This window comes from Myotis davidii, unplaced genomic scaffold, assembly GCF_000327345.1.
Source record: "Myotis davidii unplaced genomic scaffold, ASM32734v1 scaffold6, whole genome shotgun sequence".
NCBI lineage: Eukaryota > Metazoa > Chordata > Mammalia > Chiroptera > Vespertilionidae > Myotis > Myotis davidii.
This window is the reverse complement of record NW_006383011.1, coordinates 764,998-787,490: the sequence shown is the minus strand read 5'-3', so window position 1 is coordinate 787,490 and position 22,493 is coordinate 764,998. Positions and strand designations below refer to the sequence as shown.

Genomic DNA, 22,493 nt, shown 5'->3' with positions numbered 1-22,493 from the left:
GAGGGGCCTCTCCCGCCTGTGCCGCAGCCAGAGCAGCCTTCAGTAGCCGCTTCCTGCGGTAAAAGTAACCCCGGGAGGGAGACGTGGCCTCTCTGGGCCCCGCAGCCCCGCTGCCCAGCCGGCGACTAGGGAAGGGGATGGGAGTGGGGGTGGGGTCTGCGGGGTGTTTTCTTGCTCTGGGCCTCTCCCCTCGTGAGCCCCAAACTTACCCGGGACACCTCCCCTTGGCCTCGGCCCCCCAGTCTGAGCACTGCCCCGTTCGGGTTGCTCACCCACTGTCGCTCCTGCCCCAGGAGTAGGGGTGTGGGGTTCCCCTGAAGGAGGGAGGGCGGCTCGTTTCTGGGCTGCTGCTCGGAGTCAGCGGTGGCGGAGCGAGGAGAACGGCCTCCAGCTTTTTCCTGGGCCGTTCCTTCCGCTTACCGTTTTGCCCCGATTTGCTTTAGCGCAGGGACCCTCTGCAGAGCCATAGCTCTCCGTGTCCGCGGAGCCTGGGGATGGCCCCCCTCGGTGGGCATGAACCGGAAGTGCCTGTGTAGGACTCCCCTCACAGGAGGGCCCTGGAGTATATTTCATTCCCATCAATTTCTGGTTTCCCCTTTTTTGAAAGATTTCTAATAAATCATGGTGGGAACTGAACCCCACACGGAAGCTCTTTTCCTGGAGCGTGTTCTCCAAACATGGCTTTTGTTGACTGGCCTAAAGCAACTGCCGAATGAGCAAAAACAAATCTCTAGAAATTTTAAAAGTGATGCTGGACAGAACTTCCCAAGAAGTGGATCGCTAAAGCTGTGTGAAGCAGTTGGTTTAGGTTAGACAGAGTTGGTGAAAGCGGGCCAAACAGACTTTGGACTGAAGTTTCTGTTGGGATGCTCTGGGTGGTTGCAATGTATCTATACATGACGGGTGGTTCCCAAAGCCTCCAGGTTCCAGTGGTAATGAATGGAGTGACTAGGGCCTACAGTATTATACATCCATAGACCTACTAGATTGCTTTAAACTACTTGCAGTTTATAATGTTAAATTTGGGAGGTATTGGAAGGATTTTTAGGTGAAACAAACATTTCGGTGGTGAAAATTTATGTTAAGTCATCTCTGGGGGAAAATTAGATAACTGGACTATGAAAAGTAATCTTGTTAAAAGCTATTATATGATATAGGGGTATTGTGAAGCAGTGCTTTAAGATGTAACGGCTGCTATTTTAATCTTATTTTATATAGGAAAGTATGAAACACCAAAGAGAGTGCTGAAAATGGAGTTGTTGTCATCTACCTTCAATTCTCCTAATGATCCAGATGGACTAAATGATATCTTTTGGGATCAGAATTCTCCAATGACCAAACAGTTAGGTAATTGGTTATTAACATTTTTATCTGGGTAACTATTTGAGAAATGATTTAGGATTTAAACTATTGAATTTCATTTGGGGGAACAACATCATGAATTTTGTACAGTAGGTGTTTTTTGAGAATCTTATCTGATTGTATTGCTGTGATATACATGTGCTATCGTAGATGTGCTAATTAAACTTGTTTTCTAAGAAATTACCACTATTTTAAAAAATATTTTTATTTACATTTATAGAAATGTGTTTCTTTCTTTAGGTAAAGGAAGGAAAAAAAAGATTTACAACACAGATAGTGATGAGATCTCACATATTGTTAATTGTATTGCTCCTCAGGTAAATATTACTAGTTTTATAATTACTTTATGCTGCTAAGTCCTTGTATAGTTCATTTATATGAAAAATGTTTTATTTTAATTTTCAATTTAGATTTTATTTTTATTAAATTTATTGGGGTGACATTGTTTAATATGATCATATAGGTTTCAGGTGTGTGTTTCTATGTTACAAGCTCTGTATATTGCACTGTGTGCCCACCAACCAAAGTCAAATCATCTTCTGTCACCTTATTTTAATTTTCTAGAGTGATGATTTTTGACTAGAGCTTTGTGTTTATTTTGTTTTTAGTATTGTTTAACAATACATGGCACCATTTTCAAGTTGCTAAAATAATAGAATCAGACAATGAAATTTAAACTTTTAAGGTTTTTTTTTTTTAATGATTGGTAAATGTGTATTGACTGTAGCACAACTTTTCTCCATTGGAACTGCTCTTAATACTGTTGACTTACAAGATCATCAAAAAACATTGTAAAAGTGGGAAAAACACTGGATTTAGAGTTAGTTCTCAGATCACCTCCTGAGTTACCCCAAGCAAGCTACTTAAGCTCTCAGAACTTCAGTTCATTCAGCCATAAACTAGAATTACTTGTCTTGCTCTCTTTATTGAATTAATATGAAGGTTATTTTAGATAACAAGTCTTTGTAAACTATAGAACACTGTAAATATAAGGTTATGTTAAAGTTATTTATGTTAAAGTTACAGTTAAATTATTTGCTGTAATAGTATCATCTGCAGAAGTTTATTTGTCTTTAATTTCTTGTACTGCTTGAGTGAAATAGAAATATAAATTAAAGTCAACCTCTGTGCTGAAGTTGACTTTACTTTCCTCTCTTTTTTCCTTTTTTAACAAATTTAAATCCAGAAAACATCCAATTTTTGCTTAGTGTCTTTTCTATAGGAAGTAGGCTATTTTTTTTTGACACAACCATGGATAGTGACTACATTGACCAAAAACAATAGATGGCACTGGTCCAAGTTGTGGTTAAAAGGAATCAGCATAATCCAGGTGTAGAAGACAGGAAATAAAGCTTCTCTTAATGGCTATAAAATATCCCAAATTACAATTATGATAGTCAAAACAACTCTGTTGGTACTAGCTCTACATTCCATGTTTGACTTGTCATAGAAATTTATTTTCCATATAGTTCATTAGTTAAATAGAATTTGTGCCATAATACTACTTACTTCATGAGTTAACAATAGATCTTCATTAATTGTGAGTTTCACATGAAAGAAGCATAATAAAATGTGTTTGGGCTGGCCAGCCTAAATAGTGATAAAAAGATAGTTGAGTAAATTAATGGACTCTACCTAAGAGGGATGGAAATAATAGCTCACATAAAGAAATGGCAACAGTATGCAAGTGGTAACTTGTGTATAAGAAAAAATACAGTGAAATTAGTTGCTTTTAAATGTTACCCTTTTCAACTGAGTACTTTTAAAACATAAATCTTTGGTAATATCAAGATCTTTTTAAAAGCTTTAAAAAGTATTCACAAATGACATATTCATGTTTATTTTTAGGTGAGTTAACCTCAAATAATTATTTAAATCAACTTAATATTTTCAGAGATGGCATTTAAAAATATATGCACTTCCATTTTAATTGGGCATTCCTTTTCTTCAAGGATCCTTTTTATGCAATGTTGTTTATTTGAAGATGGGAAGTATATTTTCCAATCGTTTTTTAACTACACAGTGTGTACTCTTTAGGATTAAATATAGTGCTTAGATATCTTAATGCAGTACCTGGATTGTATTGTGTACTTATTAATGAAGACATTTTAAAAATATAACGCAAATAGTATAAAAATTGTATAAAAAGTACCCATGTCCATGTAAAATTGGATATATAAAATTATCATACTTTTATTCTCTAAAAATTGGAATGAATGTAAAATTACTTGCTAAATGGGCAAAAAAGAAAACCATAATTAAATCATTAAGAATGTTGTTTTTCCTAAATCAAGGTTATTGAAACAAAGGGGAAAAAATAATACTGAAAGTAAAATTAATGCTTTTGTTGTTTGGTTGGTTTTTAATGTTTTGCAAAGCTAAAATTTACTAGGATCAACTGACCATCTAAGAAAACTGCTTATCAATTAAGGATTCTAGTAAATAACCATGAACTGACATCTTTATGTCCAGCATTTTGCTAGATAGATGGTGAACTAGCATAAGAATAATTCTTGCCTTCAAGTAACATATAATCTAGTGATAAGATTATTTTTACCTTATGTGATATTTATGTTCATTATAGGTACTATAAAAATAGAGTAGAGAATAGTTAACCTATTTTTTTGTGTTTGTTTGGTTTATAACTAATACATAAACTTATTCTCTAATATTTTACATGATCAAGTAATTGAAAGTCATAGCAAAAATATACAGGACTAAATGGCTTTTTCTCTATCTTATTCTTTGCATCAGTTCTGACTTTATACTTTTCTAACTCAATTCTGATCTTAGTTCTATGTAAGTGTTCTTAATTCAGGTCAACATATACTGTCCAATTTTAGATAAAGATTGTAATAGGGATATGGAAAATTTGGAGAATCAAGTGACACAGAAAGGATTCTACATGTATCTTTTACTCTTTTTATTAAAAAAAATTGATTTCAGAGAGGAAGGGAGAGGGGTAGATAGAAACATCAATGATGAGAGAGAATCATTGATCAGCTGCCTCCTGCACACCCCCAATTGAGGATCAAGCCCACAAACCCAGGCATGTGCCCTTGAACGAAATCAAGCCTGGGACCCTTCAGTCCGTAGGCCGGCACTCTATCCACTAACCCAAACCTCTAGGGCATGTGTCTTTATTCTTAAATCATGATATCTGCTCACAGTTTATTTCTGATACTAATGTTTATTTTTATGAATATCTTATAAGTTGATCAGCTTTCTTTTGATAAAAATGCTTTTATTTAAAAAACATTTATTAAACAAATCGCTAGAACATTTTTTTTTGAAAATAAGGAATTCTCAATTCTGAATATTTTCATTCCCTAAAATATAAATGTATTATTTTGCAACTTTTTATTATATCTTCCAGCTTCTTATTGTTTTGAGATTGTTTAGTAATCATCACCTTACCAGAATTTATTATTTGAGGAAAATAAATCAATGTAGTTAAAGTTTCCTTTTTTACTTCCTTTTTCTCTCTTTTTTATTTTTTTATTTTATTTTTTACACCTCTTTTTTTCCCCTTCTACCAAAGGATGAAAAACCAACAACAGACTCCATGCTGGGCGTATGGATTGGTGAAACTGCTATTCCTTGTACTCCTCATGTAGCGAAAGGAAAATCAAGAGCAAAAATCAGCTGCACAAAGTAAATTCAAACTTTTTAGTTTTTTTTCTGACATTCAGTGAAGTAAATATTTTCAATAATTGATTTAGTTTTGTGATTATATCAAAAACTTTTCCTTAATTTTGACGTGTAGAATTTTGTACTTAAAGTAATTATAATGTGTTAAAATTTTCATGTTTTAACATTAAAATCTGTCAAATAACAATTGAATATTTATAACAACTCTTAGAACTTTTCTCATAATTTTTAACATATTTGTCTAGGTTAAAAACACAAAATCAAGAGGAAGAACTTATGAAATTGGCTAAGCAATTTGATAAAAATATGGAAGAGCTAGATGTGATTCAAGAGCAAAACAAGAGAAATCATGATTTTATCCAGATGATTTCAGAAGCAGAGACTTTAAATAATTATAAAGATAATGTACAGATGCAGTTATTACATGAGATAGTTCCTGAAATAGATAATGGTATAATAAAGAAGCCAATGAAAGAAAACACCAAGGTATCTGTGGTAAATGATCAATATCACAGTCAGAAACCATTTGACCAAAATGCTGAAGCAGCTTTGAATGCCATTTTTGATGGTTCTACTCAGAAGTGTAGTGGACAGTTAAGCCAAGATCTGTCAGATGCCTTATGGAGCACTGTTAATACTACCTTTGGAAAGAAAAGTGCTTTGAAAGAGGAGAAAATCATTAGTAATGAAACTCAAGTTACTGAAAAACTACGAAACAAACCCCTAACGTCACTTTCTCATCAAATAGATACTCCTGGAATGACAAAATCATATGTGACTTCCAGTACTAAGGAGCCAGAAGCTTTTAATACGCACACGGATGTATTTACTACTGGTGATTTTGAGGACGAATGGGAAAACTTACTAAATAATGAACCTTTTGTTACGCAAAACGTAGAAAGATCTGAACCTTTTTCTGCTCCTGAAACAGTCCAGATGGTTGATCAAAAAGACATTTGTATATTTAACAGTAAAAATGGTAAAAGTAACTCAAGAATGAATATAAGTCTAGATGCTGAGTTTAGAGACTCAAAAATTTTAGATGTTTCTTCAAACACACATACCAATGAATTAATAGATGCTAGAAAATACAGATTTTTACCAAATTCAAATGGTAAACCAAACAAATTACTATCCACTGGAAATAAAGTGAAATTTGAGAAACCTTTTAATAAAATCATTCAAGGCAAAACTCAAGATGGTGCAGTTGCATCCGATCCGACAAAAGTAAAAGAAGTTATTCAAACTAAATTTATTTCTAATGTAAATACTTCTCAAAAAAAGTCTACTTTGAACACAGGATATTCTAATGAACAGAAAAATAAGCCAATTTTTAATCAGTCATTTAAGACGCCTGCTAATATAGTTCCTTTTGACTCTGTTGCTTTGGACATTGCAAATCAGACTAATGCATCAAATACGGATTCTTTCTCTGATGATTGGAATGACCCATCATTTGCCAATGAAATTGTTAAAGCATGTCATCAATTAGAGAATACCTGGGAAGATGATGATGTAGAGGATGACCTGTTATACCAAGCATGTGATGATATTGAAAGACTAACTCAGCAGCAAGACATGAGAAAGGACAACAAGACATCAGAAAGTATACTTGACATTAATAATAGTTCCAAACATGGAGCCAAAAACACATTTACTACATCTAAACAAGGAAGTCAGTTGGTGCAATCAACGTATTTGAATCTGAGTGATACTTCAGCACAGTCATCATCGACTGGTAGCTCACAAATAAATAAATCAGTGAAGATGCAGAAAGGGGAAATTTGTGGAAATTCTCCAAGTTTTATAGGTGCGACAACAAATTTGACTATATACTCTAAGAACTCAAGTTCTCTGACCAATAATTTGCCTGTCTCTTGGAGTAATACTGGTATTCCAGTAGAAGTGAATAGTTCCAAATCGGTTCTTATAAGAAGTTCAAGTTTGAATGTGAATTCAGATCATATGAGTAGAGAAATAGCTACTTGTAAGAAGAAATTGAGTAGTCGGCCTCTGTTCCATGGGACCATAACAGATGAAGCTCAGAATGATCTTAACAGAACAGTTAAGTTTTCTAAGTACAGGTTTACAAAGATCAAAAATTCTCAGATTCTTTCCCAGATTAATCAAAATTGTATACCAGAAAGTATCTCTGATACCAAAATTACAAAGAGTTTGGAGAAAAACAAAATTCCTGTCAACCCATTATGTGGGAAGGCTGTTCAACAGCAATCTTTGATGAAACCTGAATCTTTGAAACTACCTTCAAAAGGTATGTATCAAATCATTTCTTTTGAAAGATTATCATCTTGGAAAGTAGCCAAACTAGTATTTTGTTGTTTTGAATTTGCATAACATGTAAAGTAAAAATTATGATGTTTATGTCATAATGTGATTCTTACAAATAATTATGTTGTAATATACGAAGAGTGGGCGATTTGTTTTCAAGAGACTGCATCAAATTCTTTATCAGCATATAATACAGTGACTAGCATATAGTAGGCACTCGGTAAATACTTGTTCAATCTTTTCTGAATTATTTTATGAAAAATCATACTTTAGAAATATATATATATTACTGTGTGATACTGTTTATGAAATATCTCATTGTTTTAAAACTTGAATAATCTTACTATGTTTAGCAGAACATTAAGGTGAATAATATTTGAAAATGTAGGACATTTTCATTAAATACCTCTTCTAGTATAATAGCTGATATAAAACTCTGTTAGTTGCAATAAGAATTCTAATTACTTACTCAGTACAACCAGTCATCTTTCATTTGGGCAGTTCCTTTTTCCCAAATTCTCATTTCCATCAATATGTTCTATTGTTTCTACCACAAAAAATATATCTCAAAATTGTCCATTTTTCTCACTCTCTACTATTACCACCCTTTTCCAAGCCAACATTTATTGACTAGACTACTGCACTTCTTTTTCCTGTCCCATTTCAATTCTGATCTCCAAACAGCAGAATAACCTTTTACAAACAAATAGGTAAACTGCATTCCTATGCTTAATGACAGCCTTCAATTGCTGACTGTATTTCAAATAAAGTTCCAACTTGACACTGTTATCTAAGGCTTAGATTATCTCTCTTTAACCTGCCTGTCCTCTTTTTTCCTTTACTTACTAAGCTCCAACTATACCAATAGTCTTTCAGTTCCTCAAAAGAAATAGGTTCTTTCCTATTTCAAGAGCTTTGACTCTGCTATTCCCAACTAAAACTACTTCCCAACATTTCACCCCACCCCACCCTTTGGTGCTTTTTTATCCTTAGGTCTCAGTTTAAATATTACCTACCCTTGCACAGAGGCCTTCCTTGAACAATCTGTAGGTGAGTCTTTTCCTTGTAATTTTCCATCATCGCTTATTTCCTTCACCTTTTAAAATTACAATTAAATATTGATTACGGTCTTATCAGTGAGTACCTTGTCCTACCACAGTATCTGACACTTAGAAGATGTTTGATAAATATTTGAGTGAACATCATGTAATATAATGTAAAAGGTCTGTTATTCACTGATAGCATAATATTTTTTTAAAAGGGAATATGTCTGGCGTAACTACTAGTACTTCTTAATGCCCAATACTTGATCATAGCCTTCCGTCTGCAGATGCTATTTCCTTTGCCCGGAATAGTGCACCCACATGTCTATACCAAATCTGCCAGGCCATTTTCCATTTGCTTTTAAAAAATACAATGTGTTTTTAACCACCTTCAGAATGATTTACATTCACTTTCTCTGGCTTAACTCCAATACCCAGTGCTAATTTCTGTTACAGTATTTAGTATACTCACTTGTAATTATAGATTTTCTTAAATTAGTCTCCCTTACTTGGAGCTAACAACATTAGACTCCTTACTTGTTATGTAGATTAGTGCTAATATGAGAAAGTTTTTCATTTCTTTTAACATTAGATCTTTGTTTTCGGTTTAGATTCTAGATAATGTTTTTGTTGGTATTACTGTTAAAATTTTCCTATTTAAGTCATCCCTCTGCTTTAAAAAAAAATTATATAAGTCCTCTATTTCTCCTTTCCCATACCATTTCCCAGGAAAAGGTACTGGTAACAGTTTGGAATACATCATGTAACATTTTTGTGTGTGTATAAAAATGTGTGTGTGTATACCTATAGATTTATCTAAATAGATGGAATTATATACTATATACCCCCTATTTGGCAACTTGGTTTTACCTTCACTTAATATAACTATGATTTTCTGTTAGTACATATAGATTTGCTTCCATCCTTTTAACACACGGTATAGTATGTCATTATATGTATGTAACAATTTATTTAACTGTGTCTCTATTGATGGAAGTGTAGTTTGGCTGCAGTTTTTTACATTACAAACAATCCTCCAGTGAATATCCTTCTACATAAATTTCTGTATACTCTTGAGATTATATTTGTTAATTACTGAAAAATTAATGAAGGAGAATGTTTTGAATTTTGATGGCTATCGCCAAATTTCTCCCAAAAGTTACATCAATTTATATTCTTATTAATATTGACAAATAACATATCTCTACATTATGGCCCAAGCTAGATATTTTGAAACTTTAAGATTTTTCAGTCTATGCCCTGGCAGGTGTGGCTCAGTTGGTTGCATGTCATACCATGCACTGAAAGGTTGCTGGCTCGATTCCCAGTAAGGGCACATGCCTGGGTTACAGGCTGGATCCCCAGTAGGGGGTGTGCAGGAGGCATCCAATTGGTGTTTCGCTGTCTCCGTGACTCTCTCTCCCTCTCTTTTTCTCTCTCTGTAAAAATCAATTTAAAAAATGTTTTGCCGAAACCGGTTTGGCTCAGTGGATGGAGTGTCGGCCTGCAGACTGAGGGGTCCCAGGTTCGATTCCGGTCAAGGGCATGTACCTGGGTTGCGGGCACATCCCCGGTGGGAGGTGTGCGGGAGGCGGCTGATCGATGTTTCTCTCATCATCGATGTTTCTAACTATCTCTCTCCGTTCCTCTCTGTGGAAAATCAATAAAAATATATTTAAAAAAATGTTTTAAAAAAACACAAAATAATTGTCAAATCCATAACAACTTAAAATATTTATATTCAAATAAGTGTAATTAATTGACCCATACTCCCAAAATGATACATTAACATACAGTTGTAATTCTTTTAAAGACTAAATCTCTAGAATATTTGAGTTTTCCCAAAACTTTTATCTACTAATCTGTCTGCATTATGGATGAATAATCTGCCTTCCAATTTACCTTAACAATTTTCCCTTTGAGTTAATTTATAGCATCTAATATCCTTTTTTTTTCTAATTTTTAAAATTGATTTGAGAGAGAGAGAAATATCGATTGGCTGCCTCTCATATGCACCCTTACTAGGGATCAAGCCTGCAACCTGGGCCAGGAATCCAACAGGCAGCCTTTCAGTGCATGGGACCACATTCAACCAACTGAGCTACGCCAGCCAGGACATCTATACTAATAAAAGGGTAATAATGCTAATTAGAACGGTTCGACTGGACATCTTCCAGATGTCCGATTTCCTTCCAGACAGTTATGAGACCAGTCCAGCAGGGGTCATTTAAGGGGACAACCAGCCTGGCAGGGGGGGGTCATTTAGGGGGCAACCAGGCCAACGGCAGTTAGGGGGTGATCAGGCTGGCCAGCAGAGGCAGTTAGGGGCAATCAGGCAGGCAGGCAGGTGAGCAGTTAGGAGCCAGTGGTCCTGGATTTTGAGAGGGATGTGCGGGATGGGGCCTAACCGGCAGTCAGACACTCCCCAAGGGGTCCTGGATTGGAGAGGGTGCAGGTCGGGCTGAGGGATGCCCCCCCCCACACACACACACAAATTTCATGCACCGGGCCTCTAGTATAGTATATAATATTCTAATGAATATTAAACTTGTTGATATTTTCTATTGTTTACACTTCCTTTTACTTTGTTATGTAGCAAACTGCTCTTCAGCAGATGTCTTTGAAACAAAACTCATTTAAAAACCTCATTCCTTGAAGGCAGGGTTTGGCAAACCATGGCCTGTCCAAATCTACCCTATGTGGCCTGTTTTTGTACAGCAGCATGCTAAAATGCCTTTCATGTTCCAAATGGTTGAAAAATCAAAAGAATAATATTTTGTGACTTTTGAAAATTATAATCAATTCTAGTTTTATTGTCCCTACACAAATTTGTATTTGAACAGAGCCACACCATTTGTTTATGTATTGTCTGTGGCTGTTTTCAGGCTGCAATGACAGAGCTGAGCAGTTAGATTAAGAGATTTGTAACCTGCAAAGGTTAGCGTATTTACTTTCTGGCCTGTTACAACAACAACAACAAAAAATTTGCTGACCCCTGCTTTAGATTAAGAGTCACTCTTGCTTTGTACCTTGCAATAGTTTGAGACTTTGCTATGTATTTTTATTGCAGATTGAGTTAAAGGAAGGGCTGATGGGAGAAATGGATGACTCTCTCTAAATCAAATTTTCATGGTGTGATTTTATTATATCCTTTGAAATTATTTTCCAGAATATCACCAAGCCAACTGTAAGGCCCATTTTAGGGAGCTATGTTCTTTTCTGTCGTCATGGATTATTAACCTGTGTTCCTTCCAAACTTATGGTCAATTGAATGTAAACTGTGTGTGCATGTATTCTGAGTTTCTTGTGTTTCTTAGGCTTGAGGCTAAAATATTAGATAATTAATCTGGCTAATTTTAAGTATCTTGTATTTTTCTGTAAGGAAAAAAAGCTATACTCTGAGATGAATAGTTTAGGAAATAAAAGACATCAGAGTCATTAGGGAGTTTACTCGAAATACATATCTCTTACCCTGAACACCCACTTCCATTCAGATTATACCAAGAAAGAAAGGGAAGAGAGGTGATATATTTTTAGACATATTTCCCTTAGTTAACAAGAGAAATGCCTTGTAACAAATTATGAACCTTTATTTAGATGTCAGTATAAATAATATTTCGCTGCTGATATACTACAGATTCTTATTTACTTCTCTGAAAGGCAGATTTTACAACATAAACAGTTTTATGAATACAATACAAGGTCATTTAAAGATGTATTAAGGTGATGGTCTTAATTTTAAAGCATTTAAATGAGGAAATAGGTTTGCTATTTAAAGCTTGATTCTTTTTAATATAATCTATTATATTAGCTCAAAGTGACTTAACTATTGAATTAAATTCATTATATTAGAACTCAGTATTTTGGCAGAGATAGAATTGGATGATTTGTTAAAATTGAACTTTCTATTTTCATTTGTTTAATTGTTTATTTTATAGTATAAAGTATGCATAAGAATATACCTATATCAGAATGCTTCTCATTTTTATATTTTAAAAAGACATTCAGATTGAAGAATTTATTCATATATTTTGCTTTTTAAAATAATTTTCTAATGTTCATATAATATGTGTCCTCCAAATAAAAAGATAATACCTGACAATGAGTTACATGTTTGTTGACATGCTGGATTTCATTCTATGATGCTAAAATATTTCTCCTGAATGGCTGAAATGAAATCTTGGAGTTCTATGGAGGTGAATATGAATATACCTTATCTTATAAATACACTATTTCAAGTACTGGTACCTAATTTAATTCATTATATTTTAACTACTTTACATTTAAAATCTGTTTTTAAAATGTATTTGTTATATAAATTAGATGTCATTATTCACAAGAATTATTTGCTAAGTAGTCAAAATGTACTATTTTTAATCAAATGAATTTTATCACACTGAAAAGAGTGCATCAAATAGGGACAGACTTATCAATGATTTTTTGTTTTCTTTTGGCCTACATCATTATGTCTGTACTTGGAATTTCACATATAGTAGTTTAGTGTGACTTAATGGCCAAACCAATGTAGCAACTCTGGGTAATAAAGTAAAAATTAAAACAGATCTTAAGAATGACTTTATAGTCTGTAACACTAGTATCTGTATTTCGTTTCCATTTTAGAGGAAGAAGAGAAAAATAGGAAGTATTCTCCTGAAGAAATTCAGAGAAAACGACAAGAAGCACTGGTTCGAAGAATGGCCAAGGCACAGGCATCATCTGTACAGGCAGCTCCCACTTAATTTGGCTTTTTTAGTGAAATGGTAGTTGGAAGATTTAACAAAGAAGTTGGTACCTATCAATGATAGGAAACATTGTTCTTGATTTCTCTGTGAGAAATTTAATGCTGAGTTATAAAGCATGGACTTCTACTTTATTTAATAAATCATGTTTGCATTGATCAGTGAAAACTTTCCTTGGAGATGTATGTGAAAGTAATTCCATGTAAGTTTTGAAAATTCAGGAGAGTTAACAGTTATGTAGTAGAATTATACAGAGGAAAGGAGATCTATTTTTTAAATACTGTGATTTCAGGGGATTATCAAAAAATAGTTATCTACTTAATTTTTTATTGTAATAGGGCTTTTTTCCTAACATAAAGCTTCAACCTACTAAAGGATATGATTTTTAAAATATTTTTATTTTAGTAACTGTTCCTAAGATTTTTATACATTTCCGAAGTTTAGTTAATACTTGCACATTCTTCGGAACATGATTAGAGGAAATTACTCAATTTATTTGTAAGGAAATTATTGTTTTCAATTCCTAGTCTGAAATAGATTTGAATTCGAATTTTCTAAAATGCAATGCGTTTTCGAAACTTTCCACCATTTTTAGGGGAAATGCTAATTTAAGAAGTTTCATTTAGAAAAAAGTGGGTTGGCTATATAAGTAATGTAGCATCATTAACATGGAGAACTGTCAGAAGCTTTAGTTATCATTTGATCCAGCTTTATTGTATAGATGAAAAATTAATACTGTATTCTGAAGGTCACAAGGCAAGCTAAAACTACTGGGATTAGAATAATTTTTTTAAAATATATTATCAATTTCAGAGAAGAAGGGAGAGGGAGACAGAAAAACATCAATGATGAGAGAGAATCATTGATCGGCTACCTCCTGCATGCCCCCCACTGGGGACTGAGCCCGCATCCTGAGCATGTGCCATGGCTGGGAATCGAACCATGACCTCCCAGTATATAGGATGATGTTCAATCACTGAGCCACACCAGATGGGCTAGAATTATGTCTTGCATTCTAATGGTTACCTAAACAATTGTACCATTTCCTGCAGAATATTAGTACATAAGATAACTTGTTTTCATATTAATTATTTTATAGTCTAAAGCGAAAAAAAGTAAAAGTACATTAAGGACTTTAAATATGATGCTCATATTTTCTTGTGGTAAAGAATGAATCATTCTAGGGTATAATTTCTGGTTTTCCATACTATGTAATTTTCTCTTGATTAACTTACAGACTTTGTTAATTTATTCTTTTCTGTTAATCTTCTTTTTTCTTTTTGCCTGTTTGGAATTTGCTAGGCCAGAAGTAAAATCTAAGCAGAGAGCATAAAGGCAATAAGGATGCTGTATGCATCCCAAATGGCTTTAAGAGACCTGAGGAAAGTTATGTGTTGTTCACCACCATTCAGGTGTCTTTTAGCTATGATAATATTACAATAATTAAATGCATTTTAAGGTATTGCTGTAGAGAGACATAATAATTTTGAAAATTAGATTTTTATATATTCAGGAGTTAGCAAAAGTAGGTTTACAGTTCTTTGTATGGAAAAATATGCAGATTATTACAATTGCTTTATTATTATTTTTTAAATACATTTTTACTGATTTCAGAGAGGAAGGGAGGGGGTGAGAAAGATAGAAACATCAGAGATGAGAGAGAATCTTTGATTGACTGCCTCCTAAACACCCCCTAATGGGGATTGAGCCCATAATCCAGGCATGTGCCTGACAGGTAATTGAACCACGGCCTCCTGGTTCATAAGTTGATGCTCAACCCTTGAGCCACACTGGTGGGCTACAATAGCTTTATTGACTCAAAAGAATGTCACAATGGTACACTTCACTTAGGTACAATCTTGTTAGTGCTCAAATGGCCAGCCTTTATTGTTTCGCACATTCTTATAGTCTACTTACTATATTCAAGCATACTTTGGCACAGAGTTCTTTATTGTTATCAATTTCTTACATGCTTCTCACAACTGTAAACCTACTTTTGCTTATCCCTGTACAGTAGAGTAACACATTCTAGGTAGCCTTTATTATTCATCTAAGAAAATATAGTAACCTAAATAAATTCATTCATGTACCACTTGATGGGGATACATTCTGAGAAATTCATTGTTAGTTTACTTATCCACTGTGTTACATCATAGGATGTAATTTAAACGTAGATAATAAACCCCATTACACACATAGGCTATGTGACATAGGCTATTGCTCTGTAGGAAGGAAAAATCATTTTCCTTCTATTTTGATGGGTTCTTGGCTGAGACATCCCTGTAAATAAAAACAGATTAACAGGAAAAAAATTAATAACATGTTTATGTAGTATATACATGGGAAAGACCAGAAAAATGAGTAAGTTGCCAAAATGGCTGAAAATACCATCTTAAGTATCATCAGCTGAAGACAAAAGATGTTGGGGGTGTTATGCAGATGTAAGTGGTTGCCTTCTGCATTGATAAGAGTTTCTAGAGATCAGATTATCCCCCTCTTTTCGATACAGGGAGAGAGACACCCTTAGAATTAAAGATTTTCCTTACAAGTGAGTATTTTACAAAGGGTAACTTCAGGTTGGTTTTTAGCACTTCTCCCATGTATGCTATTTCTTAAAATCACCTAGCCTAAAATAATCCTTATGCCAAAATAACATATTTTAGGGATATTTACCTAAGTTCTTCCTCGCCTACCACTTGCTTCCTGTCTAGAGTGCCTTTAGCCTATTCTGTCCAATTCTACACAAACAATTCTATGGAATTGAAGAGGTGGACTATTTCCCAACTCATTCTGTGAGGTGAGTGGTGTCCAGATCCTAAAACCTGAAAGAGACATTAAAAGAAAACTAAAAAACAATATCCTTCATCAGCATAAGTGCAAAAATTCTAAACACAATTTTTAGCAAAACAAGTCCAACATGTAAAAAGAACATTGCATCAGGACTAAATGGTATTTATCCCAAGAATGCAGGGTTAGTTTTTAACATTTGAAAATCAATGAAATTCACTATTAACAACTGTAAAAGAAAAGTTACATAATTAATTGATTGGAAAGGAACTTCTTTACCTGATTAAGAGCATCTGCCAAGAGTATAGGTAACATGATGATGGTGAAAATCTGTTTCCTTCCTAAGATTGGGAACAGACTGATGTCTGCTCTCATTGCTTGTATTTAGTGTTGTGCTGGAGGTTCATAGGGCAAGAAAATAATGAAAATCAGACTGAAAAGAAGATACGTAACTTAATTTGCAGACAACATGATCACCTATTTAGAAAATGTAATCTATTGAAAATGCTACTAGACGTAATATATTTGCCAAAGTTACAGAATATAACATTGATATACAAAAGTAAATTACATTTCTATATCTAGCAACAAATGAAACAAGTAAAATACCATTTACAAATGCTTTTTTTTCTTTTTTAATTTATTGGGGTGACACTGGTTAACAATTGCAGGTTTCAGGTATACAATTCTACACTTCAGCCATGCACTGTATTGTATATTGATCCCAAGTCAACTCTCCATCACCATTTAAAAATATGGAGTACTTAGAGATAAATCTAACAAAAAACATGGAAGACTTGTACACTGAAAAGTCTAAAACATTGCTAAAAGAATTAAATAGGGGTACTGTGCTCATAGTAAGATACTAGTTCTCCCCAGATCTATAGATTTGACATAATCCCAATCAATATCAAAAGCCAATTTTGATAGGTCCTTTGCACTTTCGTATGAATTTAAAGTTTGTAGAAACAGACAAATTTTAAATTCAAATGAAAGTGCAAAGGGCCTAAAATTGCTAAACATGGTTTTGAAAGAATAAAGTTGGAACACATGATCTGATCTCAAGGCTTGTAAATAAAGCTACAGAAATCAAGACTGGTAGTGACATACAGTTAGACAAATAGATCAGTGAGACACCGTTTATAGCTATATTCACACATGGACAAGTGCACTTTTACCAAGGCAACTATAGAAAAAAAAACCAATAAATTATGCTGTAATTGAATACCATCCTATCTAATAAAAGAGAAACATGGTAACTAGTGTATGACTGCTACCCTTTCCATTGGCTAATCAGAGCGATATGCAAATTAACCACCAGCCAAGATGGCGGCCGGCAGCCAGGCAGCTTGAAACTAACATGAGGCTTGCTTGCTTCAGTGACGGAGGAAACCAACGTTCTCCGCCTGCCTTGCCGGCCTCTGAGCCTGCAGTTTGAAACATTTTAATGAATATAGAAGCTAAACAAAACCCAGAAACCAGCTTTCAGAGAGCTGGGATCTCAGAGCTGGAGTTATACATTGTTTCGATTACCTACTTTCAGCAGCGGAGGCCTCAGAGCTGGAGCCTCACTCACCCAGACTGGCCAGGCACCCCAGTAGGGACCCCCACCCTGAAGGGTGTGTGACCAGCTGCAAACAGCCATCATCCCCTCATCCAGGCTGGCAGGGCACCCAGTGGGAACCCCCACCCTCTATCCTATATAGTAAAAGGGTAATTAATATGCCTTCCAGCACCGGGATCAGCGGAGCTGAGAAGCCTCCCGGCACTGGGATCAGTGTGATGGGGCAGCGCCCAAACCCCCTGATCGATCTGCGGCTCTGTGTGACGGGGGGCGGGACCACAACCTCCCTATCCGCCCTGCTCTGTTCGTGACAGGGGAAGGCACCCCAACCCCCTGATCAGCCCTGCTCTGTGCCTGATAGGGGGGAGCTCCCCAACCCCCTGATGGCCCTGCGACTCTGTGTGATGGTGCGCTGCCCCAACCCCCTGATCGGCCCTGCTCTGTGTGTGACAGGGTAAGGAGCCCCAACCCCCCCGATGGGCCCTGCTCTATGCGTGACGGGGGGCAGCGCCCCAACCCCCTGATTGGCTCTGCTCTGTGCATGACAGGGCGGCGCCGCAACCTGCCCATCGACCCTGCCTTGAGTGAGACAGGGCAGTGCCCCAATCCCCCAATCGGCCCTACCCTGAGTGTGACTGAGGGTGGCATCACAACCTCCCGTTCTGCCCTGCTCTGTGCATGACCTGCCCTGCTCTGTGCATGACGGGGCGGCACCCCAACTCCCCAATCAGCCCTGCTCTGAGCCCGACCAGGGGCTGCACCTAGGGATTGGGCCTGCCCTCTGCCACCCGGGAGCAAGCCTAAGCCAGCAGAGCGTTATCTCCCGAGGGGTCCCAGACTGCGAGAGGGCACAGGCCAGGCTGAGGGGCCCCCCTAACCCCCCCCCCCCCCCGAGTGCACAAATTTTTGTGCCCCCAGCCTCCAATATACAATAAAAATCCACTTTATACCTCATGCTATACAAGTATATCAGATCTAAATACAAAACTTTTAAGACTATATTTCATCAAAATTAATAATGTGCTTCAAAGGATACCTTAAAAAAAGTAAAACAACCTTCAAACGAGAAATATCTTCACGAACCACTATGTACTGACTAAGGATTTGTGTCTTCAAAGTATAAATTACTCTTAAAACTCAACAATAAGACAAAACCTAAATGAAAGGGAGGGGGGAGCAAAAGATTTGAACAGCCAACTCATCAAAAAGATATATAGATGGCATATAAGCACACGAGAAGTCCATCATCACTAGTCATTAGGAAAATGAAAAGAACAATGAGATATCACTACACATGATTAAAATTATAAAGACTTGACTATGCCAAGTATTGGTAACATCTGGAACTTTCATGTTGATGGCAATATAAAATGGTAAAAAAGTTTTATGATTTATCTAAAACTAGAAAATGCAAACTAATGTGACAAAGATCAGTGACTGGGTGGGGATGGGAGGAGCAGGGAAGAATGAATGAGGGATAACAAAACGGGATGGGGGTGGTAATGGATATGTTTACCGTCCTATATAATAGAAGGCTATATACTAATGGGGGTGGTGGTGGTAATGGATATGTTTACCATCCTAAATAATAATATGCAAATTATCCCCTTGACAAGGAGTTTGACCAGGGGACGGGGGCATGGCTGGCCAATTGCCCATGGAACCTCCCCCCAGCTGGCCTGGCCTGATCACCCTATCAGGGTGGGCCAGCCAGACCCCACCTGTGCATGAATTCATGCACCTGGCCTCTAGTGTATACATAAAAATGTATGAAGTTGTACTCTTGAAGTATGTGCAATTTACTAGTATTACATGTGAAATATACCTCAATGCTGTTTATTAAAAATAAAGTTGGTTGTATTTGTACACTAGTGTTCATAGCAGCATTATTTACAATAGCTAAAACAATTGAAGCAACCCAGTGTCCATCAATTTGTGAATGGATAAGCAAAATGTGGAACATTCGCCTCTAAAAGGAAGGAAATTCTGACATGCTATAACATGGATGAACCTTGAAACAAACCTGTCACAAAAAGACAAACTGTATGATTCCTCTTATGTGAAATCATAGAAGCAGAAAGTAGAATGGTGGTTGCCAAGGGTTGGGAGGGAATGGGGAGTTACAGTTTATTGGGTTTAAAGTTGCAATTTTACAAGATGAAAAGAGTTCTGGATATGGATGATGGCTGTGATGAGAAAGCAGCTATTTTGAGTTCCTTCCCAGGCATTTTATAGTATGACAACCAGAGCTTAGGATCCCTACCTCAAGTTCCTTCTTTATTTTTCCTGGAGTAAAATATTCACTTAGAGAGCTGAGCCCATGAAAAATCAGTGACCTCTGTCCCAACCACCTTATAGTAAGGTGTTTGCTACCATGTTCTCTATCCTCTGGCTTATGACCTGGGATGGAAGACTGCCCCTCCCCTGGCTCATTGTGCCCCTCCACCCACCTCATTTCTAGGATCTGTAAGCAATAAATCTTGTGACTTCTTTTGTATGAGTTTATTGAAGCGGCCTTTAATCAAAATGACCCCTGGAATTTTCATTTCCCCAAAGTGGAGCTCTGATGCTGAGGAAGCTACCTGTCAACCTCTTGTGGTGGCTTGTGCCTCCTCATTCAGTAGGTCATAATCTGCATATTCCTGATTTAATACACCAGCTATGAGCTCCCCAACACAGTAGAGGTGATGTACAACATTATGAATGTATTTAAAACCACTGAACTTACCACTTAAAATGTTAAGAGTATAAATTTTATGTTATGTGCAATTTACCATAATAAAAATTTGAAATATATAAATAAATGTAGAATCTGAAGTCAGATGAATTTTTTGCCCTGGTATATTGAAATCAATTGATCTATTTTGTGCCTTTAATGGATCTTTTACTCACGTGTAAATATCATCATTCAATGGCTGTTTGGGACATATAGGTTCAGTGAGTTATGCACAACTCCCAAATGCTGACACATCACTATACAACCACCTTTCTTTATTATTACCAGTAATATCAAGAAATATCTTCCATGTGTTAAAAAGCTATCAAACTCCTGGTAGCTGTTACAAGTTTTCCAATATTCTAAGTTTTACTTGAAAGCTTGGATTTTATCATTGACCAAAAAAATGTTTGTTGTTTTCCTCAAAATAACAGGCAAATGTTCTTTTTGAAATAATGTGTGCCAAATACCTACATCTGAAGAATCATACTTTGTCATTCTTTCAAGAAAATGGTATTCCATGTGAAAAAGCAACTAACTACACTTGTACCATTTGTTGAAGCAATGTCACACACTAATATGCAACAAAAGGAAGTTTTTTTGTGTTGACTTCTCATATGATCTTTGAATATTAAAAAGATATATACTCAGGAATTGAAATCTGATAAAATTAATTATTGCTTCACCATAGGCAAAAAGTGAAATGCCTTTTTTTTGTTCACATCCACACCAACACTTGCTGTTTATTTATTGACAATAACAATTCTGACAAGTATGAGGTGATGTCTCATTGTGATTTTAATTTGCATTTTTCAGATGATTAGTGACATTAAGCATTTTTTCATACGTATATTGGCCATCTGTATGTCTTCTTTGCCTATGTGTTGAGTGTCTTGCCCACTGGTGGTCACTGTGCATCATAGCTACCAGTCGAATGGTCAAATGTTTGGACAGTCACTTAGGCTTTTATATATATAGATAGATTATTGAACGTATTCTTTGTGCTGCAGTTCACATCCTCATGACTTTTGTTTTAATTACCAATTTGTACTTCTTAATCCCTTCACCTTTTCACCAAGTCTCCCAACCCCATTCCCCTCTGGCAACTATCAGTCTGTTCTCTGTATCAGTCTGTTTCAATTTTGTTTTTCATTTATTTTGTTCTTTATATTCCACATATAAGTGAAATAACACATAATACATTTTTAAAACAACAAAGAATGCATATTATGTTGAGAGACATTGCTTCTCTTTAAGAAAGGCAATTACTAGGTCATTTTTTAAAATGTCTTTTAAATATATCAGGCCAATTCTAGGTTTTTTGCATCACTGTCTAAGGAGTATTGAGTTGTAGTAGTTCCTAAATATTAACAAAAATCTGGCAATGGAAAGGAACACTTAAGAACAACAACAATAACAAACAACAATAAATTCAAGAAGAAGCAAAAAATAAGCCATGAGAATATGAGTCAATATGAAAATCCTTCTGGCATACTTATTTTCTTACACTTGTCTTGGGTACTAGTAATAAAATTTAATGGCTTTTATTCTTGTCCCACTATTTTCAAATGTGGGAGACCTTTATGCTCAGTTCATTCTTTTTTAGTACAGCGCTAGAGCAGCAATTGCCAACTGGTGTGCTGCAAGAATTTTAAAAACATGCAATACCTGATTATTTAGTCAGGGGCACTGACCTGTTTTCCCTTAGATTGTCAAATAAAAAAAAAATGACAATAGCCAACACAATAATTGCTATCTGGTGTAAATAAATAAAAACTTTTTTTTTGTCAGGTTGACAAAAAAATTTTTTTTGCATGTTGCAGAATTTTAGTAATTAATTTCTGTGTGCCATGAGACAAAATAGGTTGAAAACCACTGCCCTCGAGTACATCGCTTCACAGCACCCACTTAAATTTCCTTTCTGGGGAGACCTTTGTCTAGGGCCAGCTTATCTGAACTGTCATTGTTTTTTACATAATGCGAGTCTGGGTGGGAGAACTCAAGAACACCCTTCCTTACTTGATACCATAGTTTATATTTGGACCAACTGTCCTGCTGGATGGTGGGTAATGGGTTAGTTCTTTTTCTGATTACTGTCTTCAATATGCATTTAGAGTACGAGAGCACTCAGAAATTCTAGAGGTTCCTAACAGCTAATACAAACCTTTCAAAGGGCATGCCCTTTATAACTGTCTAATGATCGAATAAATCCTTACCTCTAATCCCTTGTTTAGTAAGAAGTCTTACTCCATAATTTTTTTCCGGATAGATGGTTACATTTTCTAATATATTTACATCTTTTGTACTTCCCTGAACCCTACTGCAGTGTTAAGTCCTTCCAG

The 22,493-nt window shown here is 35.7% G+C and overlaps 1 protein-coding gene across 1 annotated transcript in view; it reads left to right on the top strand.

Moving 5' to 3' along the window:
- The window catches only part of ETAA1 (Ewing tumor-associated antigen 1), a 14,135-nt gene extending 232 nt beyond the window's left edge, over positions 1-13,903 (top strand). The window contains exons 2-7 of the mRNA XM_015557848.1: positions 608-624; positions 1,219-1,347; positions 1,603-1,679; positions 4,904-5,016; positions 5,259-7,285; positions 12,966-13,903. Coding sequence (XP_015413334.1) covers positions 608-624; positions 1,219-1,347; positions 1,603-1,679; positions 4,904-5,016; positions 5,259-7,285; positions 12,966-13,084 — 2,482 coding nt within the window. The 3' untranslated portion in view covers positions 13,085-13,903. The remainder of the gene's footprint in view (positions 1-607; positions 625-1,218; positions 1,348-1,602; positions 1,680-4,903; positions 5,017-5,258; positions 7,286-12,965) is intronic.
- The last annotated feature ends 8,590 nt before the right edge of the window (positions 13,904-22,493 follow it).